The 24,905-nt window shown below is 39.1% G+C and overlaps 1 protein-coding gene across 1 annotated transcript in view; it reads left to right on the forward strand.

The window, feature by feature from the left end:
- Positions 1-24,905, forward strand: part of arfgef3 (ARFGEF family member 3) — a 629,444-nt gene that overhangs the window by 56,674 nt on the left and 547,865 nt on the right. Inside the window, exons 5-9 of the mRNA XM_031902164.1 lie at positions 8,951-9,019; positions 9,576-9,698; positions 11,733-11,775; positions 15,145-15,229; positions 18,139-18,243. Coding sequence (XP_031758024.1) covers positions 8,951-9,019; positions 9,576-9,698; positions 11,733-11,775; positions 15,145-15,229; positions 18,139-18,243 — 425 coding nt within the window. The remainder of the gene's footprint in view (positions 1-8,950; positions 9,020-9,575; positions 9,699-11,732; positions 11,776-15,144; positions 15,230-18,138; positions 18,244-24,905) is intronic.

Here is a 24,905-nt window from a genome sequence, read left to right on the forward strand (position 1 = left end):
AATGATAGAAAATTGCTTCAATGAGGGGTTTTTTGTCCGGAGCAAAGGTTGTCAAAAAAGTAAGTCTCTCCTCTGTTGTCCTCAATGTCCCACCCATTGTTCCAAGTACCGAAGCTTGAGTCAGGGGTGTTACTTTGTTCCTTGCAGTCTCTAATAACCTTGAGTTATAACCCCTTTGGGCAAATCGTGACTCCAGTTCATCCAGTTGATGTTGTAGTTTTAATGGATCCGAATTATTTCTCACCATACGTATCATCTGTGAGTACGGAATACTTTGTAACATATGTGGTGGATGACAAGATGAGAAATGTAACAGTGTGTTACGATCGGTCTCCTTCCTGTATGTTGTAGTGGTGAGTCTAGATCCTGTTATGCTCAATTCCAAATCAAGAAATGAGATGGTGTTTGGATCAAAATGTGCTGTGAAGCGTATAGTTGTAGAAAGAGAGTTCAGGTCATCAATCATAGACCAAAATTGGGTAGCTGTGCCCGTCCACAGCAGGAACAAATCGTCGATAAAGCGAAACATCCTAAATATGTATTTCCCGTAGACTGGTAAAATAAATGTTTGTTCATATTGGGCCATAAAAAGATTGGCAAAAGATGGTGCCACATTCGAACCCATACTGGTGCCACTAACCTGCAGGTAATATGAGTGTTCAAATTTAAAGTAATTCCGTGTCAGGCAGTGTGTCAATAGCTCAACAAGGAATTCGGTGGTTGGTCTACTGTTATCAAGGTGAGTCGCAAGATGATTCTTGACGTTAGCTATGCCTTCAAAGGTGGGTATCACTGTGTAGAGTGACGAAACATCCATCGTGGCAAGTTTTGTTTCAGGTGGCAAGGGATAAAGTTGTTGTAATTTGTGTAGGAGGTCACCTGTGTCCCTAATATAGGTATGTGTCCCCTTAACAATAGGTTGGAGAAAATGATCAATGTACATTTACAGAGGTTGTAGCAAGGAACCCCTAGAACTCACAATGGGTCTCCCTGGAGGAGAGGTTAGACTTTTGTGGATCTTTGGTAAGGTATATAGAATGGGACAGATAGGATGTCTGTTTGTAAGAAAATTGAACACATCAATGTCTATAAAGCCACTTGTGAGGCCCAAGTTTAATGATGTATCAATCTGTTTCTTAAAGACCCATGTGGGATCCTTGTCCAATTTTCTATAAGTGCCCGTGTCAGTCAGTTGGTTGATAATCTCCTGTCTATAATCTGAATAATCCAAAACCACCACTCCACCCCCTTTGTCCGCTGGTCTGATAATGATGTTTGGATTTTGGGCCAGGCTTTGCATAGCTTCCCTTTCGGTTCTAGTTAAATTAGGGTGCCCCAGTGAGTGTGAATATTTCTGTGTCTCATCAATTAGAAGTCTTGTAAAAGCTTCTATGGATTTGGGTGTATTAGGTGGTTCATATTGACTGGGTGGTTTAGTGTTATAAATACCATCATATTAGGACTCTATTAATGATATTACTATTTTTGACTTGGTCTTACTAGCAGCAATATGAGCTAGATGTTTTTTGAAGATGTATCCAACAGCCTGTTGAACAATGTGTATTACTATACTACAAAGAAAGATATGTGTATCTTATCTGGACTTTTGATACCTTATATTTTATATGTCGACACATTATTGTTACATTTAGTCTTTTTCGCTCTCTCTCAATCTCCTTCCTATATAGACACATCCTCTTTTCTATTAACGTTTATTGTCTTGCTATAACTTTTTCTTCGGCTATGTACCGGAGTTGTCTATCCAAAAAGAACACACTACTGAGTGGTTATATCTACCATAGGGTTATATGGTTGTATATATATTTTTTATTTAATTTTGTTCTCTTTTTTACGCATTCTTCTCATTTTTTTGTGTTTGGTTCTCTATTTTTATTTTTAACAATACAATTCGGACTCAACCCCATCAGAATAACATTTCTTCTGGAGGCGAATAGGCCCCTCCTTCAGTCCTATATGCACCACCTCATCCATGTTATGCCGTGAACTAGTGACAAAAACGCTCCACTTGACACAGCTAGGGTCAACCTGGGTTCTAATCGCCTAAGCACAGCAAGCTTATTATTGGTGTGGGGGTCTCGTGTGTGTCATGGTGATGAATCATGATCCACCGGTTTCCCCTATCCTATGAGCGCTCTCTGGCTGAGTAGGTTATCTCCTATAATGGAGTACACGATTACGTATGCATCAGTTCCACTTATTAAATAGTGGTAAGATCGTGAGTCCTACTATACCCGCGCAAGGAGACTGTGTGTCATTACTGCATATGTGTCAATAAAAACTTGCTGACGGCGAACGAGCAGGGCGGTCACCATGGCAACCCGACTTACAGATTCATATTTGGGGTACGGTGCCGATCGGGGTGAGGCCACATACAGATCCCCAACCTTCCCATAAATAGCATTCTTATACTATTACTAACTTTGAGTCTCCCGGCAGTCATAGCACAGGTCTGGGGTAGTCAACGCGACTATGTTACCATGGCAACGCGCCTTTACGCTGGGGAGTCCAGTATGTCCATATTCTGCTTTATAACTTTTCCCGTGTGCAAAGGACACCAATAATCTGTAGTTTGCCCTTGTGTCTTTCATTATGCTTTTCACTGATACACAACCATATTCGTTGCCCACAGAGTGTGAGTTATAGTTCAACCTCATGGTACAATCTTCTGTATCTGGATCTTTATTTTACTTACCTGACTTTCTTTTTCTAAATTTTCTGCTCACTGCTTGAGGTATTGTTTGTCTTTTATGTTTTATCTCACGAAGTTTGTACTATAATATGTATATATGTGTGTATTTGAATTTATTCAGTGGTAAGTGGTGATTGGTCTGACACATAATGACGTCATGAACTACAGTTTGGCGCCAAACTTGGTTTAAGAGTGGGGTAAAAACATTTTTGTTCACTTTGAGAAAGGCCGTGGATACGGCCGAAACGTTAGTTTGACGTGTTTTCCATCAAATAAAAATTTCTTCATTTTCACTAAGCCCTGTGAGTGCGGCATCTACTTTGGACTGTACTATTTTCTATTATACTGCACCCAGGCACATTTGGACTTGATTATACGTGAGTGCCTACTTGCATGCATGTTCTGGTATATATATATATATATATATATATATATATGATCCAGAAACACTGCCACAATATCTGGGCCTTAGCTTATTTAAGATTTAAATGTGATTGTATGGGAGTGCATAAGTGTACATGGCATGGGTGGCTTGCACATCTGGGAATTCACCAATTAATGCTAAATGATATATATACAAGTTTTGGATCAACGTGCTGCTGCCCAGTTTTTTAAGAGAAGGCGTTAATTATAGAAAATGCTCTCATTAGTGGGCTATCTAAAAGGGCAGTGTTGTGTTGGGTGCATTTTTGTAAAAGGTATAGATTCCAGGAATGCCTGTAAACTGGCTAGGAGAGTAGATGACTTGTGAACTTTAAAGTCTAGCGTAATAACTGCCAACTTGATCAGCTATCAGGAAGGACTGTCCCTACATCAGTTTTGACAATATGTATGGTTGTTCTGGGAGTTGATATTTTGGACAGATATGCTAATGATTTACTTGTTATTTCTCCTTGTTCAAATCCCCGTTAAGAGGCATATAGAAGTTTATTTTGTGTAAAGTCAGTTAGTTTACACTTCATTGTAGTCTTTCCGTGTAGTAAGAAGTTAAGGGTTTCCTCAGAGGGAGCTGTTATATGAGTGACTTCTGCTGACTCAACCTCCTCTGTTGCTTGTTGGACCTCCAATTTAGCATTAGACCTGCATTCACTGATTGTATGATGGCTCCCCTAACCACTGCCTTAAATGCATCTCACAGGACAGCTGGAGATGCGGCGCCCTGGTTTCCTTCCCAATACTGTTTTGCTGAGTGTTGGAGCTTATAAGCAATATTATTGTGGGATAGCTACAGGGAGCTTAGTCACCACCCATTAGAGCCTGGATGCACGTATGGTTGTAGGCTTATAAGTAGTAGGCTAGCCCCAATAATGCCCTGCTCATCAACTCAGACCAAGTTGGATTTCTACATGGCAGACAGGCTGGGGATAACATGCAAAGAGCTGCCGATCTGGTGGATTTCATAAAAAAAACCCAAACCCCCACAGTTCTCCTCAGCCTTCATGCCAAAAAAAGCATTTGATCGCCTGAATTGGGGATTTATGCTCAACCTCCTCCAAAAGATGGGCTTCAAAGGTCCCTTCCTAACTGCCATTAAAGCCTTTTTTCCACTCCAACTGCCACTCTAAAGCTACCAGGTGCCTCCAATATACCCATTTCAATATCTAATGGTACCAGACAGGGGTGCCCTCTCACCCCCCTCTTATATACTCTAAGCATAAAGCTATTAGCCACTGCTATTAGGGACTACAAGGATATTATTGGTCTAAAAATTGGAGGCCATGTGTTTCCCATCTCACTGTTTGCTGACGATGTATTACTATCTGTTACAATCCCCACGGTTTTTTGCCAAACCTTCATAACCTTATCACCTGCTATAGCCGCATCTCTGAATATAAACTAAATATCCAGAAAACAGGGGCCCTCCCTCCAAACCTGCCCTGCACAAGAAGCCAGCCTTAAAATCCAGATTCCACTATAAATGGAAGGACCACTCTGTGAAATATTTGAGGATCTACTTAACTAAATCATACATTCACCTCTATAAACATAACTTCCATTGATTCAGAAAATGAAATCCATGCTTGACAAATGGGATGCATATACTATATTGTTGCATGGCAGAATCACCACCTTGAAATCCTGCCAAAATTACTCTTTGAGACCCTCCCTATCAGCGTTCCAAATCATATTCTGAGAGAATTGCAGATGCCCATACCTAGTGCACTCTTACCTTTCAATTTGTGCCTGTATGTTACCCAGCCACTTAGTCTGTAAGCTCTATGGGGCAGGGACCTCCTTCCTACTGTGTCTCATACCACATGGCACTTACTCCCTGTGTATTTATACTTATTTATTATAACCCTTGTCCTCCCTGTGTATAATTTTGTATATTGTAAGATTGTACAGCACTGTGTACACTTGTGGCACTTTATAAATAAAGTTATACATACATACAGTGAGGAACATAAGTATTTGAACATCTTGCGATTTTGCAAGTTCTCCTACTTAGAAATCATGGAGGGGTCTGAAATTCGCATTGTAGGTGCATTCCCACTGTGAGAGATGGCATTTAAAAAAAAAAAATTTCAGGAAATCACATTGTATCATTTTTAAAGAATGTATTTGTATTGCACTGCTACACATAAGTATTTGAACATCTGGCAATCAGCAAGAATTCTGGCTCTTAAAGACCTGTTACTCTGCCTTTAAATAGTCCACCTCTACTCCACTCATTAATCTAAATTTGTAGCACCTGTCTGAGCTCTTTAAAGATACCTGTCCACCCCTCAAAATTGTGGACCTCCACAAGGCTGGAAAGGGCTACGGGGCAATTGCCAAGCAGCTTGGTGAAAATAGATCAACTGTTGGAGCAATTGTTAGAAAATGGAAGAGGCTAAAGACGACTGTCAATCTTCCTGGGACTGGGGCTCTATGCAAGATCTCACCTCGTGTGGTATCACTGATGATAAGAAAGGTGAGGAATCAGCCCAGAACTACAAGGGAAGAGCTGGTCAATGACATGAAGAGATGGGGTCACTGTCCGTAGAACACTACTCCATCATGGTTTCAAATCATGCATTGCACGTAAGGTTCCCCTGCTCAATTCATCACATGTCCAGGCCTGTCTAAAGTTTGCCAGTGACAATCTGGATGATCCAGAGGAGGCATGGGAGAAAGTCATGTGGTCAGATGAGACCAAAGTAGACCTTTTTGGTCTAAACTTCACTCGCCGTGTTTGGAGGAAAAATAAGGATGAGTTGCATCCCAAGAACACCATCCCTACTGTGAAGCATTGAAGATGGGTTATGGCTGGGTCTTCCAACATGATAATGACCCAAAGCACACAGCCAGGATAACCAAGGAGTTGCTCCGTAATAGGCATATCAAGGTTCTGGAGTGGCCTAGCCAGTCTCCAGACCTAAATCAAATAGAAAATCTTTGGAGGGAGCTTAAACGCCATGTTGCTCAGCGACAGCCCCAAAACCTGACAGATCTAGTGGAGATCTGTGTGGAGAAGAGGGCCAAAATCCCTGTTGCAATGTATTGCAAACCTGGTCAAGAATTATAGGAAACGTTTGACCTCTGTAATTGCAAACAAAGGCTTCTGTACCAAATATTAACACTAATTTTCTTAGGTGTTCAAAAACCTAAGTGCAAGCAGCGCAATACAAATACATTCTTTAAAAATCATACAATGTGATTTCCTGATTTTTTTTTTTTAAATGCTGTCTCTCACAGTGGGAATGCACCTACAATGTGAATTTCAGATCCCTTCATGAATTCTAAGTGGGAGAACCTGCAAAATCGCAGGGTGTTCAAATACTTATGTCCCTCACTGTACGTGTTTTTTAAATTCATGTAGGCTAAGTCGAGACACCGTGGACCTAAATCAGTTATGCTGTCTAATAAACCAAGGTGGACTGACAGTACCTGATATACAAAAATACTATGAAGCGGCACATATGGACAAATTCTAGGCTGGACATCCTATAAACTTACCTTCAAATAGGCCCTTATTGAACATCTCTTTCCAACCATACACTCAAAATTCCTTCCCCTCAATAGCTTCCAGGCTATCAAAGTTTCTCTTGGATTTTGGGAAAAGTGCTGCAGAAAGACTCCATTAGCTATATCTTCTCCCTTTCTCCTAAATATCATTGCCATCCCCTCTCTTTTCCCCAGCCCTCTCCACCATGTTACTAGAACACTGGGGCTCACTCAACCTATCCTTCTGAATATATGATGTTTTCAACCCCATCATGGGCAAACAATACACCTTTACCGAACTTCAAGCTAAACACCAGATCCTATTACAACGGTACTACGAGTATATCCAGCTGTCACACTTTATCTGAAGTGTTTCCATTAACATTATACCCCGAACTTCTGTAACCTAGCTTGAATGAATGTGTATTAAAGGGCTACCCAAGAAGTCCCTGATATCTATCATTTACTCCTCTCTAAATACCATAAGAGGAGACCCATTCCCTAAGCATAAATACATTACAATGGGAAAGAGAGACCACACTATCCATGAATGATTGGAAAAAAATCTTGGAAAATGCCAGGACAGGTGTTACTTGTGTGAGGCAGAAAGAGAGTGTGTACAAGACAATGTTCTTTTGGTATTAAACCCCAGTAAAGCTGAGCAGAATATTCCCAGACACCTCCAGGCTGTGCTGGAGGCAATGTGGACAGGAGGGTACCCTATTCGCATATTATGCGGCATTGCCCTAAACTTATAATATTCTAAGAGGACCTACATAGAAAAATAAGTAGTGATGAGCAAATTTTTTGTGCCAGGCATGGATTTGCAGCGAATTTACGCTTTTTTTCATGAAACTTTCGTGAAAATTCACAATGGAATAATTTGGCGCTCGTAAAAAAAAACCCACCGTGCGTCAAATTGGGTGTGGTCGCATCAGAAAAAAGGCGTGGTTTCTTTCTCCTTTAAACTAAATGCTCAGTGTTTTCATAAGCTTTCTAGATAGAATGGTTTCATATTTCTTACCTATAATCCATTTCTTACCTATAATCCATTGGAATTCTTACCACATTCTTTATGTTTTGACAGATTAAAGGTGCTCCATATCTCGCTATTAGATGTATTATCATGACTACATTGTACACTGAAAATTAAAAGGCAAACACATAAAAAGTGCTGTAGAAGTGATAACTATATTGGCTAACCATAAAAAACACTGCAAACTTTCGGAGCACCAAAGCACCTTCATAAGGCAAAATTTTGTGTTTTTGGTGACACCAATATAAACATACTTCTACAATATTTTTGTATTTTTGTTTTCAATTTATTTTTGCCACTGGCTAACACAGTGCCACAGTATTTATTTTGTGATTTACACTGAAGATGGATTTAATTTGTTTTTTATTCATACCATAGAATAAAATACTGTCAACCATCATATTTACATATGTTACACATGTGTACATAGGTGTCATATTTTTTCTAATTTATAGAACTTTGCGTCATTTCTACAATATTTTTGTTAAATTAAGCAACTTTTTTGTTCGTCAATTTGTGCGGATAGTATAACCACAGTAGATCCTGATATGTTGCCTTTTGTTTGAAAACTGAATTCACAAAACCAATAAATGTTACTTGTGATGTCTCACATAAATGTGTTTTGTGTTTTCTATTGTATATCTGTATAGTCAACTGCACTTTCTCCAATTACTTAAAAATATGCACCAACAACAAAAAGGGTAAAATATATCAAGAAAATGTGGGGATTGAAGGGTGATTGCAAATTAAATAATGACTGTACATTTACCTGCAGATATTAGTATTAGTATTAGTTATTAGTCAATAAAAGACTTACAGACATCTCCAATTTGTGTGTGCTGTGCAAGTACTCCATAAAGCTGGCCATACACGCACCGATAATATCGTACAAAACGATATTCGGTGCGTGTATGGCATGTCGGCGAGGCGACCAATATCGCAGGAGGCTGCTGATATCAGTCGTCGATGATCGGGCGGGTTACAAGATTTTAAGGCGCCCGAGCAAAATCTATGTTCAGGGCTAAATCAGCAGAAGGAGGTAGAAATCCTATTCTTTCTACCTCCATATCTGACGATTCAGCCCTGAACGTTAGTGGAGGGTTGGAACGATCTTTCATGCGACCAGCTTTAGTCTACGTATATAAAGAGGGAGACCAGCTTTATCATTGTTTTTATAAAGTAATTAGTTTTATCATTGTATATAGTTTTATTTGTACATCTATGTAAGTACCTAACATTTTCACTATTTTGTGACGCTAATTTTATTTGAATTGAAGGTATTACTCTGCATTACTTATACATCCACATTTGAACTAAATGGAATCTCAGTGTTGAAAATTGCTGAGGTAAGAACCTTTTGTTTTCTGCAGATTCAGTAAACAATGGCATTAACCCTCAAAGCCTAACCATTATACAAAATATTTCTGATAGAATGTTTCCTGAAGGAGTTATTGTGCTTTATTTAATTGAAGTCCAATAAACCTTTAGGAATGGTTATACACAGTTAATGTTATGGGATACATTATAACTGCTATGTATTGACACTTTATTGGATTATTTTTCATTTCATAAGTGTAAATAATTTGTATTTAAATTTATATAAAAGAAAATGTAGCACTCTCCTGTGTCTTTCTTGGGACCATAAAATATTCATACCTTTTGTTAAATGTGCCACTAATGGCACAACTGGGAGTGGCTTTCAGGCAGGCACAGTAGCAATGCTTCTAGGAGATGTGCCAAGGTAAGTAGGACAGGGAGGGGGGCTGCTTTGTAACAGCTGTAGTTGTAAGTTAACATATTATTATGCATATAATCATTATGCATGTTATCTTATAACTATAGCTGTATGTGTGTATGCATATGTGTGTTATTATTGTCCTGTTATTCTTGTTTCCTGTCCAGATATGTATTGAAACCTATGTTTCGAGTTGTCACAAGCGAAGTATAAATACAGCTATAAGAGCAACTCTAAGTCAAATGTTGGGTGACTTAACACTACAATTATGCCAGAAGCAAGAATGTCAGGTGAGAGATCAACTCTAGCTCAAATCATCAGTACTTTTTATGCAATCATTATACTGAAAATGTACCCCAGTTTTGTGGTTCAGCTACATAATTGTGTATCAATTATTCCCACCTAGAGATGTATTAGTTTGTACTCTTATGTGCCCTTGTACCCATATTTGCAGCACTGCAGAAAATGTTGACGCTTCCTAAATAAATGTAATAATGGAGCTCGACAATTGTCTGTAAGACAAGGAAAGTAATTACAGTACCTGACAAACATGCTTTTTTTGGATTTCATTTTATTGAGTCCTGCATTCAACCAAACTTATTGTGGAACTAGGTAATCCATGGAAACCCGTGCAACTGGATACTTGACTTTCTGACCTCAGGCCCCAGGTTATTAAAGGAGAAGGAAAGGCAAAGTCACTTGGGGGTGCCAAAATGTTAGGCACACCCAAGTGACTTTACTCGCTTACCTTGTACCCCGGGATGGTGCCCCTGTTAAGAGAAATCAGCACCAGCCCGGGATACCTGCGAGCGTTTCCTGCTTGTTTTGCTGGGACCCAACGACCGGTGCATGCCGACTTCTCTTTTAAAGTTTGGCTTTTTCACTCTACTGCGCTTGTGCGCGCACAGGAAGGAGGGAGCGCTGCAGCTACCCTGGGCTGGTGCTGTTCTCTCTTAACAAGGGCACCAGTCCGGGGTAAAAGGTAGGCGATTTAAGTCACTTGGGGGTGCCTAACATTTTGGCACCCCCAAGTGACTTTGCCTTTCCTTCTCCTTTAATAACCTGGGGCCTGAGGTCAGAAAGGCAAGTATCTAGTTGCACGGGTTTCCATGGATTACCTAGTTTCACAATAAGTTTGGTTGAATGCTAAATATGATTAATGAAATCCAATAAAGCATGTTTGTCAGGTACTGTAATTTATAAAGTCATTAATGGGCTTATATATCAATATTCGATTTTGTTTTTCTAAGTTGAATAAACTTGCATATCAAATGCTCACTTATTTATTAATAAGGAAAACTCTGTCAAATAAAAATTCAAATACCTTGAATTTTTCGAGTTTACAAACTTAAAAAACTCGAAAAAATTCCAGTTTGCAAATAAGGCTTAACTTTGCTTAGGACAACTCCCATTGGCTTCTGTTAAAACTCGCAAGCTTTTAGATGGCAAATTTTACATTTTTTTTAAAAAAAATTTGCACTTAATAAATACTAGACATTAATTTAAGTTTTTTAGTGCAAAAAAAATTGATTGTAAAAAAAAAAATCAAACTTGAATGTTGATAAATCTTCCCCTAAAAGTCACCTTGGAATTTCATTACCTATATGAAAGCACTCGACCTGTGGCCTTGTTCTTTCATATGGTCCTGGAACTCCTCCGTAATGTTTCAATTTGTTGAGGCCTGTTAGTGTAATGGCTATGTCACGCTATAATGGCAATATAGTAAACAGCTTGTTAATTGTAGCATTTATAGGTTATCTATATATGACACTTGTTGTGCGCATTTTGTTGCCGCAAATCAGCCCATGTGTGCAGTGGCTGGCAAATTTCAAAATTTTTTTGGCAATTGTGACATTAACCTAAGGAAAGGGAAATTTCCAAGATACTACTACTGGTTAGTAGTACATTTAGGGAGTGTGGGGGGCAAAATATGTATTTACTTTGATGCATAAATCTAGGATGAATAAAATACAGCTAATGTTTGGTTAAATGATAAGTCTACACAATGGTACAAACAGTTGTGTAATTATTGTTTTGCAAACAGCTTAACTGCATTTCCATGGGATTGGAATGTTAATTGTTTTCGAGAAAACAATAGGGATACAAATCAGCTTGGGTTATCAAACATCAAAGCAAGAAAAACCCCTGTTCTTATCCTGGAAGAAGTGGTTTTCTAAGAACAGTGCTACTAGTGCTACTATTTTATTCAATAGAAACTGCATTGATGATAGTAATTTGTAACTGAGCAATTTATGAATGTTTTCAGATGGTCATCAACACTTGGAGCAAATTTTATTATTTCTAATCCTTTTTTTCTTTTGAAGAATGTTGAAAACCATGAAGCTCTGCTTGAATTCAGGAGTAAAGGTACTCTATACAGAAACCAACTGTTGCATGTCCTGGATTAAATAGACCACTGAAGTTGTTGGCATCATGAAAATTGTTCTAAATGGCTATACACTCATTAGAGGAAATTGAGAAAACATGAGTAGAGGTATAGGATTTAAAAAGACCAAACTTAAGCACCTATTAAAATGTTAAAAACACAGCCCTGCATTCATGAGAAGTCAAAAGAACATAGGCGATTGCTGTCTGTTTCCTACATGTCCCCTAACCTGCACATCATTCATGCAAATAAGGGCAATATTAAGAACACTGGCTAAAACAGGTCCCTGACTCTAAAGACGTTCAGAGCTCAGCCATTGCCCCAGGCAGATTAATGTCCTTAAAGAAGTCATGTCCCAAAGGCATTCCATTCTGGGTCAGAAATGTTCATATACAGTATAGAAGTTTTTTTTTACTTGTCAATGTGCATTTATTTGGGAGACTAATGTTTCGGCTTGGTCCCCAGCCATTGTCAAAGTGAAAATCCAAACAGAGAATATGCCCTATGCTTCATGGGCAGGAAGAGAAGCCTGATTGATATTATTATGACATCAATCTTGTTGAGTTACTATGAACCCAAATGTAATAAAACAATATGACATAAAACAAAATAAATGTGAAACACACATAATTGTATCCAAGTATAGTCAGTCCTATGCAATGCAACATGGGATACAAAGCAATAAACCAAACCATAATTTTTAAAGCAGATATTATTACTATTGCTGCTTTCAGGGCTCTATTATAGCCTAATTGCTAAATCATATATTTCAGCATACTGTCATATTCCTTTATAATGTTATAACAATTGTTGAACAAATATTGCTGAAATAACCGCTTAGTGCTTAATCATTCAAATTTGAGGTTTTACCCGAAATTGGTAGTAGTATGTAGTGTCAATGACTGTACTCTTGAGGCTAATGAATGTTTGCATTAAAGGAAATGAGTTGTTAATGGTGTGCCGCCTTTTACGCAGGTGGCTATGCTGCAGTTTGGATCATATGCATCGATCTGCATACAGATAAAATATAGACTGATTTGCATATCCAAATTCATGGTAATGAAATACAGGGGTCAGTAATCATTTTTATTTGGGTGCCTCTGTACACCACATAGCTTGGTAAATCTATGCATATAAGGCATCAAACTGTTCAGTAGACCCCTGGCATTCTTATTAAGAATGTTTTATGTTGATACGTTACAAAATGTGGGGGTACATAATGCAAGTCAAAAAGCAAGCTTTGTGGCTATTTGCAGAAATGTCATGTCATGTCAAAGCATAGCTTTGTAGTTTGGTAGTTTGCAGTAGAAAGATTTACCTAGTATTTACCTATTTTTGTTTTGTCAGAATGTGTACTTTCGGAAATTGTATTTTTTTCTAGGGTCTTCGTACTGTTAGGGGGTCTTATGGCACATAATACACATGCCGGGAGCTTATATTGCAGCGTATGCACCAGCTCCTTTTGGGGTCTCTAAATACCAGATACTTTGGTGATCCTATGCACAATGGGCATCACACTGTTCAGTGGACCCTTGACTTTCATATTTATGTGTTTTCTTGGTACCTAATGTTATGTGGGAGATAAGATGCTTGAAAGTGGAAGGTTTGATGCCGTTTGAGGTATTATTTGGAAAGCATTGTGACTCTCTAGTTTGGAGTAGAAAGACATGGGTACTCATTTTGAAATCACCAAAATGAGTAATTTATATATGGTTTTGTAGGGTCAGTGTATTTTTTGTGTTTTTACCCCACAACAATGTAGTAAATGTGTTGAATTTTCAGTAGCTACAGAGATCTCCAGGGCAATTTGTATGTACTAACTTTCTCTTGAAGTCTCTAAATGCCAGATACATTGGTGATCCTATGCACAATGGGCATCAAACTGTTCAGTGGACCCTTAGCTTTCATAGTTAGGATGTGTTTTTTTGGTACCTAATGTTATGTGGGAAATATGATGCTTGAAAGTGGAAGCTTTGAGGCGATTTTTTTGAATTTTCATAATATTTATAGAAACTCAGGAAAGCATTGACGTTTGGTACTTAGGAGTTGAAAGACATGGTTACCCGTTTCGGATTCAGCAAAATGTGTACTTTTCCAAAATATATTGTTTCCTGGGGTAAACCTAATGTTCCAGTATTTTTGGAATCTAAAGTATGCCGTATTCTGCTGTAATGCTTTGAAAATGTGGTAATTTACTGCTGGGAGTTTTGATCTATAGTCTGAAATCTCCATTAAACTATAAATATCAGGTATTGGCACGTTCAGGAGACATGAGGCTTTCCAAATCAGTTAAATTTTTGTCCAAAAAATAAAATATGTTTCTGGTATATATCCCTATATCATGAAAAATATAAATGTTTCTTTTTTTTGTATTTTGAGCTCTAAATCTTGTTTCAGAAGTGGAAATACACATTGAAAAGCTAAGGTTCTCCTGACGAAAACGATATATAGTTTGCCTACCTAAACTTAACACCCCCCCCTCCAGTAAATGCCCCTAAAATGAGAGAGCACAGGATGTTTACAAAGCGCCTGGCACTAAGGGGAACCGAAATGTGAAATTCTGCTGGCACTTAAAAGGGTTAAAGGGAAGGGCATATCTTAGTAGCTTAATGCACAGAATGTCTTAATGTCCTATTTATATTGATAATTGAGTGCAGAGGATCTTTAGTTGTTGCCTATATGAATTTTGGGGTCACAGCATCATCGCCCCACCTAATGGTGAAATGTTTAGTGGTGGGCACAACTTCCCCTTTTTTTTTGCTGTACTTATTATTTCTAAATTACACTGTTTATATAGCAAATAATTAATTCTACCATTTAAAATTTTATTCTTGAACCAACAAATGTATTTTTTTTAAGTGTAATATTGGTGTGTAGGCAGCCATTTGGTGCATTGTGCCTGATCCTGAGCTTTCAGATAGAGCCAGCACTACACATTAGAACTGCTTTCAGATAACCTATTGTTTCTACTACTCCCATGTAACTGGAGTCCCAAGCCAGACTTGGATTTCTTCTAGGGGGGGGGAAGGGAGGGGGTTATATCACTCCAACTTGCAGTACTGCAGTAAAGTGTGATTGAAGTTTATCAGAGCACAGGTCACATGGCTCTGGCACCCTGGGAAATGAAGAATATGGTTAGCCCCATGTGAAATTTTAAAATGAAATACTAAAAAAATCTGTTTGTGGATTTTAATGCAGGAATCTGCTGGAGAAGCTCTATAAACTGATGCATTTTGAAAAAAAAAAAAAAACATTTTTCGCATGACAGTATTCCTTTAATGTTTATTTTTTAAATGCATAATTCAGCCATCTGATGTTATTGCATTTGTACTTTTCATCCGATTACACAGAGATGGGTCCTTCTGTGGAGTTCCTTTGTGATGACATTGTATCTGTGTTCACTGTGCTATGTGACAAACTTCAAGCTGTCATAAAGTAAGTAAAAATATATTATAAGCAGAAGAAAAAGTAATAATAAAGGTAAGTGGCCCTCGACTGGTTATGGTATCCTCAACAGCTATAATAATTTTATAGTTCCAGTACCTGTTAGGGCAAGAATCCAAGGAGCGATTGAGTCGCGCACGATTGATCTCTGCTATCGCGTTTGACAAACCACTCTAAAAATGCTTGTATAGCCATGGGGCAGCCATTCAAAAGGAGAAAAGGCACAGGTTACATAGACGATAACGGATACATTCTGTAGAATACAATGGTGTTTTATCTATCTTCTATGTAACCTGTGTTTTTTTCCATCTTGAATGGCTACCCCCATGGCTACACAGCAGCTTATTTATATAAACTATAGTAGTGTTCTTGAAGCAAACTTTAACAGTTCAGGGCAACAGTACATTATATTTTAATTCTTTTAAACACTTTCATTTATTGGTGTTATTGTTCCTTTAAAGAGGCAAATTGGAGAGGCTTCAGAATGGGGTTTATTGCATTCCTCTGGGTCAATTTGCAGTTAGGCAGGTTTCATTTAGATAAAAGTTTGAGCTCGACAGATGTGTTTTATCAACCTAAATTACTACTACTAATTTGATAATTTGCACCACAGGCACAGGTAGCAAAGATATCCTGCACATTTTATTTTTAGTTTTTTAAGGATGTAGAAGGATTTATTTAATTTAATAGAAACATTGTTTTTATTGAATTATGTTTGGTTTCCTGCTTAATGTTGGTAGACTAGACATTTTTAATTGATTGCTTTCTCTAATAGTGAATTATGGCTTGGTACGTGGCAGGATGTTGTAGAGAAATAAACTCAATTTGCTACAGTAGGAAAAATGTTGCGTCAAACTGCACTGTGCTGAGCCAAAATGCACCTTTAAAGTCCATCAAGTTCAACCCTTCCAAGTACACCCAGCACAAACAACCTATACTTACCAATATATACACTCGCATACATAAATTATATATACAAACATTAATACTTAATACTGTAGATATTAGTATCACAATAGCCTTGGGTACTGTGCTTGTTCAAGAACTCATCCAGGCCCCTCTTAAAGGAATTAACAGAATCTGCCATTACAACATTACTAGGAAGGGCAATCCACAGCCTTACTGTGAGAAACCACCTATGCTGCTTCAAATGGAAGCTCCTAATCCAAAGCGGTGGCCTCTGGTGCGTTTTTATGGAAAAAATAACACCCCCTATCTGCCTATAATCCACTCTAATGTACAGAGTTATCATGTCCCCTCGCAAGTGCCTCTTTTCCAGAGAAAACAACCCCAACCTAGACAGTCTAACCTCATAGCTTAAATCTTCCATCCCCTTTACCAGTTTAGTTGCACGTCTCTACACTCTCTCCAGCTCAGTAATATCCTTCCTAAGGACTGGACCCCAAAACTGCACCACATACTCAAGATGAGGCCTTACCAGGGACCTATAAAGAGGCAAAATGATGTTATCTCTTGAGTCAATGCCCTTTTTAAATCAAGACAGCACTTTATTTGCTTTAGTAGCCACCGAATGACATTGCCAGGAATTAGAAAACTTATTATCTACAAAAACCTCCCAGATCCTTCTCCATTAAGGATACCCCCAACAAACTACCATCAAGTAGATAGCTTGTGTTTATATTATTTCTACCAAAGTGCATGACTTTGCACTTGTCCACATTGAACCTCATTTTCCAGTTTGCTGCCCAGTTTTCCAATTTTGTCAAATTGCTCTGCAAAGTGGCAGCATCCTGCATGGAACTTATAGTTTTGCACAATTTAGTGTCATCAGCAAAAAATAGAAACAGTACTCCCAACACAGGGAGGACAAGTGATATAATAAATAAATACAATAAATATATATATATATAAGTGCCATGTGGTATGAGACACAGTAGGAAGGAGGTCCCTGCCCCGTAGAGCTTACAATCTAAGTGGTCCCTTTTAGCAGGAAAGCATATCAACTGAAAGGTCTTTTTAAGTTCAGTACTTTGCCTTGTGCTGTGATAACATGTAGAGATGTTGGGAGGGATTAGTGTTGATGCTGTTCTGTATGAAAATCAAGTAATTCTGTGCTTTGTGGATGATGTTCCTAGATTGTGTGTAAATAAAAATTTAATGACCTCAAACTATCATTTATATAAAGTTGGTAACATTGTCAATGCCCCCTAAACTGTAAATAATATCTTAGTACTATGGTTCCATTTTCGCTAAAATTTCGGTAAAATTGGAACTTTAATGTTCAGTGCAGTTTAAAGGTATTAAAGGGCATCTAAGCCCAAAAAAATTAATTTGTGTAAAAGTGAAAGTATGTTCACTGTCTGGAACCAGGAGTCTTTCAATCACTGTTATACTCTTTTGTAAATACTTGTAATTGTGAGCATTTTATAAAGAAGACGCTACATTTACAAAGAGATTAGCAAATTCTTTGGGTACTAGAATTGTGCGCACTCAGCAGTTTTTCTTTCCCTGTACCTGTTTTCTTTCCCTGTACCTGTTTTCTTTCCCCGTGCTGTAACTCTTTAAGGCAGGAGGGTCCTCCATCCACCTTTCCCTTATCACCTTTCCCTAATCTGCAGCTGCCAGCATGATATATTTATGAAGAGTTCACATGGGTCACGCTGAGTGTCCTTTTATTATTTGATTAATTATTGAAACTTAGCAGTAGCGGCTGAATTTCCCACCCTAGGCTTATACTCGAGTCAATAAGGTTTTCCAGTTTCTTAGGTAAAATTAGGTACCTCGGCTTATATTAGGATCGGCTTATATCCGAGTATATACGGATTATGTTCTAGGCCAATATTCCTCAATTTTATGATTAACCTTCTGTGTGGCACAGTATCAACTTTTTTTTTTTAATTGTTTTATTTATCTGAATTTTTATTTCCCATTTTTGCCAGTGAGAACCATCCTCTGCAGCTTCTGTACCTGGAATGCATACTTTCAGTGCTGAACAGCTCCTCCCCAGAAATACATCATCATAAAGGTTTTACTGACCTTATTTGGTAAGAGGCCATCTTCATTGTAATGTATGGCAGATTTAATATTCATAGTTATATTTCTGTTCTAAACATAAAAAAATCCAATGTCAGCTCAATCCTTTAGTACAGACAGTGTGTAGATCTGTAGTATTCTCAAATCCAAGCATATAAAACCCCTGGAGAGCTTTTAATGCTTATAAGTGAGGTACTACATGGTTTCAAATTCAATAATTCTTCCTTAGTTGCATACACTTGAAGACATAATGACTACAATTTAAACCCCCCCCATCACACCATAGAGTGCAAGAATTCCACATTGTAGCCAGTAGTGTTGCCACCTATTTTGTGGTATACTAAAACCTTTGGGCTGTGGAGTCAGGGGCGGGCCAAACTGGGCGGGATGCCCCAAACTCACCCCCAACATGCAAACCAATGAGTGCACCCCCAAACCCGCAAGAGGGAGGTTGTGAGGGCTGGGAACGCAGAGAGTATTATAGAAAGATTCCTTATTCGGTAAACCCAAGGTCCTAACCCCCAAGAAATTAAAGACACTACGTTTGCCAAGAAGCAGTAACCCATAGCAACCAATAAGAATTTCTCTTTTAAACAGGTGAGTGGTAAATGCTTCCAGCTGATTGGTTGCTATAGGTTACTGCTTCTGGGCATACTTAGTGCCTTTTATTATATAAACGCCTAAGCATTATGGATTAGAGAACCACTACCTGTATATAAATTAATATAGTTATAAAGGCTGATAACATAATCTTGTTTTTTACATGTTTTAGTTTTGCAACAAAATACCAGTATCTGAAGGACTGTGACAGACGGGGAGATTAGTCACTGCACAACAAATCTCCTTGTCGTGGGCGACTAATCTCCCCGAAATGCCATCCCACCAGCTAGATGTAAATGTAGATCATCGGTGGCATGACATACGTGGCGCCAAGATTTGCCAAAGCCGCAGAAGTTTCCTCACAAGGCAACTTCCGTGACTTCGGCAAATTGCGGCACCACGTATGCTATCCCACCGCCCGCAACAAGGGAGATTTGTCACGCGGCGACTAATCTCCCTGTCTGTCACAGCCCTAAAGGTTATCTTTGAGATACTTCCTTTAAAAAAGATAGAAACAACCAACAGTTTCAAGGAGAAAGGCTGATAAAGAGTTAAGAGTTAGCTGCAGGCATACCTTCAGTTGTCTCAATAGTGCCCTTAAGTCTCACCATATTTCACCTGTTCAGATGATCAGAAGCCAAACAGAAAGAAAAAACGCTGAGCTGGGTAAAGAAAGTTCCCATAATGCCTCACTCCTGCACTGAGACCGAGACCAAGTGTACATGCTCAGTTTGTAAGACTATGAGTCAGCTTCCTGCTGATTGGCTCAGATCCACATTCCTAAGGGGGGGGGGGGTGAGTTTTTAGCATTCTTGAGGGAGGGGGGAGCAGGAGAGGGGAAAGAGCAGAGAGCTACGTGTCACTAGAACATGAATTACAGAAACAACAAATCTTTTGACAGAGAAGTCAGTGCAGCATTTCTGTGAGTGCTTATGGCTGTATTTACATATACCTTTCTGATAAAGCTTACTTTAGGCTAGGGAGGGTTTTATACTGGTCCTGAAGTAGAAAAAGCCAGGAGTACTTGCTTCCTATAAAATGTGAACCCCATGTACTAGCATCCATGATATAAACAATGCAGAAGAACGACACACTGAATTCGCTGAATCAGTATTTCAAAAGTTTTTACCTTTCTTTCTCCTTTAACCATCATAGCAGTAAATCTACTCTGTGAGGCTTATACTAGTAAGGCTAGTATCTGTATTTTTCTTCTCTGATTACTTCCCATATTCTGTTTGCTGTTCTAAAAATGTACCATATGTTCTGTTTCTAAATGTATCCACATTCCCATAATATCTGTAGTCGAGTATTTTAGTGCTACACACCCCTCCTAGGTTTTGTGCAAAACATTGCAGTGATCATGCCAAGTTTTTCACAGTTTTCACTACTGTAGTAAGCTATTCAGTTTCTATGTCTTTAACCCTTTCACTGCCAGCCGATTTGTCCCAAAAGTGAACATCTACTGCCAAGCCGTTTTTAGACAATTTGCACTCATTACATTTGCTTCGGTTTCTTGACAAGAAAACCTACATGAAATTAAGCATGTTATATATCGTTTTTTCCGGAACGAATTGGGCTTGAACATTATAATAAAATTTTGTACTTTTTCTGGAGATTTAACACATTTTTTGAGTGAAATATGTTAAAAAAAAGTGAAATAAAGAAAAAAGTATTTTTATTTTGTGTTTTTTTTCCAAGAACGATTACATTAACTTACAAAAATTTTACTGTTTGTAAAAGCCCTGCTTCTGCTGAATCCAACAATACCAAATATGTGTTGGTAAGCCACTTTTCTTGTCCAGAAGACACCCCAATAATAAAACAGCGTTTTGTGCAATTTTACATCGAAAAAAAAGCGAAAAGGCCATCTCTATTTTAACATGGCATATCTTATGACAGAAATGGAATACCCACATAAGTCACACATTTTTAGAAACTGCACACCTCTATATTTTTAGTTGTGGTGTAGTTTTTGCTCTAAATGTAGCTCCTGTCATACAGATAGCATAAAAACATATACCATATTTTAATTTTTTTTTTTTTTTTCTGAAACACTATCACCGTCACAAAGTCCAAAGTAAATTTGAGAATAAAACACCAATGAAAATTTTCAAATGAAGGCAGGTTATGAAAGAACAAGTTATCCCGAGTAAAACGATACCCCACATGCATGGGTGCACCTAAAGACACGGCCTCCAAACAGCCCAAAACAGGGGCAATGCATAAGGGCAATTTCAGCTGGAAAGTTTGGAGCTGCGCTCTAAGTGCACTCCATGCAGTTTGTCAGTCTGAACACCCCCTTACCTGTGAAATACCCCCACAAACTACATGTTTTCTGAAAGTGCACACCTGTAGCTATTCAGCAGCGCCATTCTTGCTTTCCTCCATGCAGAATTGTGGACGCAGTTCTCCGTAGAAGTTTGCGGTTTGGCCTGAAATAAAGAAAAAAAAAGATCCAAAGTTAGATTTCTCCCCAAAATTGCCATAGCAACGAAAAAACACACTAGAATATCAATCTACAACTTGTCCTGAACAAAACGATACCCCACATGCATGGGTGCACCTAAAGACACGGCCTCCAAACAGCCCAAAACAGGGGCAATACACAAGAGCAATTTCAGCTCGAAAGTTTGGAGCTGCGCTCTAAGTGCACTCCATGCAGTTTGTCAGTCTGAACACCCCCTTACCTGTGAAATACCCCCACAAACTATATGTTTTCTGAAAGTGCACACCTGTAGCTATTCAGCAGCGCCATTCTTGCTTTCCTACATGCAGAATTGTGGACGCAGTTCTCCGTAGAAGTTTGCGGTTTGGCCTGAAATAAAGAAAAAAAAAGATCCAAAGTTAGATTTCTCCCCAAAATTGCCATAGCAACGAAAAAAAAACACTAGAATATCAATCTACAACTTGTCCTGAACAAAACAATACCCCACATGCATGGATGCACCTAAAGACACGGCCTCCAAACAGCCCAAAACAGGGGCAATACACAAGAGCAATTTCAGCTCGAAAGTTTGGAGCTGCGCTCTAAGTGCACTCCATGCAGTTTGTCAGTCTGAACACCCCCTTACCTGTGAAATACCCCCACAAACTATATGTTTTCTGAAAGTGCACACCTGTAGCTATTCAGCAGCGCCATTCTTGCTTTCCTCCATGCAGAATTGTGGACGCAGTTCTCCTTAGAAGTTTGCGGTTTGGCCTGAAATAAAGAAAAAAAAAGATCCAAAGTTAGATTTCTCCCCAAAATTGCCATAGCAACGAAAAAAAAACACTAGAATATCAATCTACAACTTGTCCTGAACAAAACGATACCCCACATGCATGGGTGCACCTAAAGACACGGCCTCCAAACAGCCCAAAACAGGGGCAATACACAAGAGCAATTTCAGCTCGAAAGTTTGGAGCTGCGCTCTAAGTGCACTCCATGCAGTTTGTCAGTCTGAACACCCCCTTACCTGTGAAATACCCCCACAAACTATATGTTTTCTGAAAGTGCACACCTGTAGCTATTCAGCAGCGCCATTCTTGCTTTCCTCCATGCAGAATTGTGGATGCAGTTCTCCGTAGAAGTTTGCGGTTTGGCCTGAAATAAAGAAAAAAAAAGATCCAAAATTAGATTTCTCCCCAAAATTGCCATAGCAACGAAAAAAAAACACTAGAATATCAATCTACAACTTGTCCTGAACAAAACGATACCCCACATGCATGGGTGCACCTAAAGACACGGCCTCCAAACAGCCCAAAACAGGGGCAATACACAAGAGCAATTTCAGCTCGAAAGTTTGGAGCTGCGCTCTAAATGCACTCCATGCAGTTTGTCAGTCTGAACACCCCCTTACCTGTGAAATACCCCCACAAACTATATGTTTTCTGAAAGTGCACACCTGTAGCTATTCAGCAGCGCCATTCTTGCTTTCCTACACGCAGAATTGTGGACTCAGTTCTCCGTAGAAGTTTGCGGTTTGGCCTGAAATAAAGAAAAAAAAAGTACCAAAGTTAGATTTCTCCCCAAAATTGCCATAGCAACGGAAAAAAAACACTAGAATATCAATCTACAACTTGTCCTGAACAAAACGATACCCCACATGCATGGGTGCACCTAAAGACACGGCCTCCAAACAGCCCAAAACAGGGGCAATACACGAAAGTTTGGAGCTGTGCTCTAAGTGCACTCCATGCAGTTTGTCAGTCTGAACACCCCCTTACCTGTGAAATACCCCCACAAACTATATATTTTCAGAAAGTGCACACCTGTAGCTATTCAGCAGCACCATTCTTGCTTTCCTACATGCAGAATTGTGGACTCAGTTCTCTGTAGAAGTTTGCGGTTTGGCCTGAAATAAAGAAAAAAAAAGGTCCAAAGTTAGATTTCTCCCCAAAATTTCCATAGCAACGAAAAAAAAACACTAGAATATCAATCTACAACTTGTCCTGAACAAAACAATACCCCACATGCATGGGTGCACCTAAAGACACGGCCTCCAAACAGCCCAAAACAGGGGCAATTCACGAAAGTTTGGAGCTGCGCTCTAAGTGCACTCCATGCAGTTTGTCAGTCTGAACACCCCCTTACCTGTGAAATACCCCCACAAACTATATATTTTCAGAAAGTGCACACCTGTAGCTATTCAGCAGCGCCATTCTTGCTTTCCTACATGCAGAATTGTGGACTCAGTTCTCCGTAGAAGTTTGCGGTTTAGCCTGAAATAAAGAAAAAAAGATCCAAAGTTAGATTTCTCCCCGAAATTGCAATAACAACTAAAAAAACCTGCCCAATTTAGCCCCAAAATATATTCTATTTACCTTTATCTGTTTAGTTGAACATCTTTTGACTGTATAGCTTCATCTGTATTCCTGCGAATCTTCGGGTGATGCGAGGAGGTGGTGAAAGGGAGTCATTGCCCCCACCGAGTAATGACAACCAGCGGGGGCAAGTGGCTAGGGTTAGGCAGGAGAGGCTTCTGCCTGGCACCCCCCAATTGTTGCACCCTAGGCAGGAGCCTCTAGGGCACCAGTTTTGCCCCCCCATACACAATACACCCATAGAAAGTGCACCCAAAGACAGCACCCCCCATACACATTGCCCCCATAGACAATACCCCCATACACAGTGCCCCCAATTGCCCCCATACACAGTGCCCCCATAGACAATACCCCCATACACAGTGCCCCCAATTTCCCCCATACACAGTGCCCCCAATTTTCCCCATACACAGTGCCCCCCATACACAGTGCCCGCCATACACAGTGCCCGCCATACACAGTGCCCCCCATACACAGTGCCCCCCATACACAGTGCCCCCCCATACACAGTGCCCCCCCATACACAGTGCCCCCCCATACACAGTGCCCCCCATACACAGTGCGATAATCTATTACAGAAATGCGGGACATTATTGCATAAGTTGCATAGCACCACAATTCTGAAAAAAGCTGAATGCCTGCACCAAGAACAAAATATATATTGCCCAAAATAAAGGCCTCAATATCTGCATTGAAAGCTGAGCTAATGAGTTTTGAATTTGCCAGTTTCTCTCCAACCAAAAGAGCTATGCCATCAGAACAATACTATTACTCATAATAAGGAGAAAGACTACAATTAGCATAAGTGTTGAAATGTAAACTCCCATCTACCAACAAACTATAACTTTCTTTTCACTACTGCAAACAAAGACCCTAACTGTGCAAAAATAATAAAAAAAATATTCCATGGAGAGCTAATACTGTACACTAGTAAAACCTAAAATGTCACCCAGAAATACATATAGCCGTAGCAACTGCCCTGAAAGGGTAGCTTATGAGGTGTCCGTAAAAAAAAAACCTTGTGGCATCAGCAGGGGAGATGAAATCATCCGCAGGCAAGATGAAACATCATGATCATCACGCACCACAAATTTTTAGGGGCCCAGTCCGTCACGCAACACCTCAGTTGGCTATACATAACCTAACGTAACATTTTAGGTAAGGAAACAACCAAATTAACCATGACATAAAATTCTGACCTGAATACATAAACCATAAGGCTACTATATTAATTTTGCACAAAGCGGGATGCCAATAATTATTATAAATT

This window comes from Xenopus tropicalis, chromosome 5 (assembly GCF_000004195.4).
Source record: "Xenopus tropicalis strain Nigerian chromosome 5, UCB_Xtro_10.0, whole genome shotgun sequence".
Classification (NCBI taxonomy): Eukaryota; Metazoa; Chordata; class Amphibia; order Anura; family Pipidae; genus Xenopus; species Xenopus tropicalis.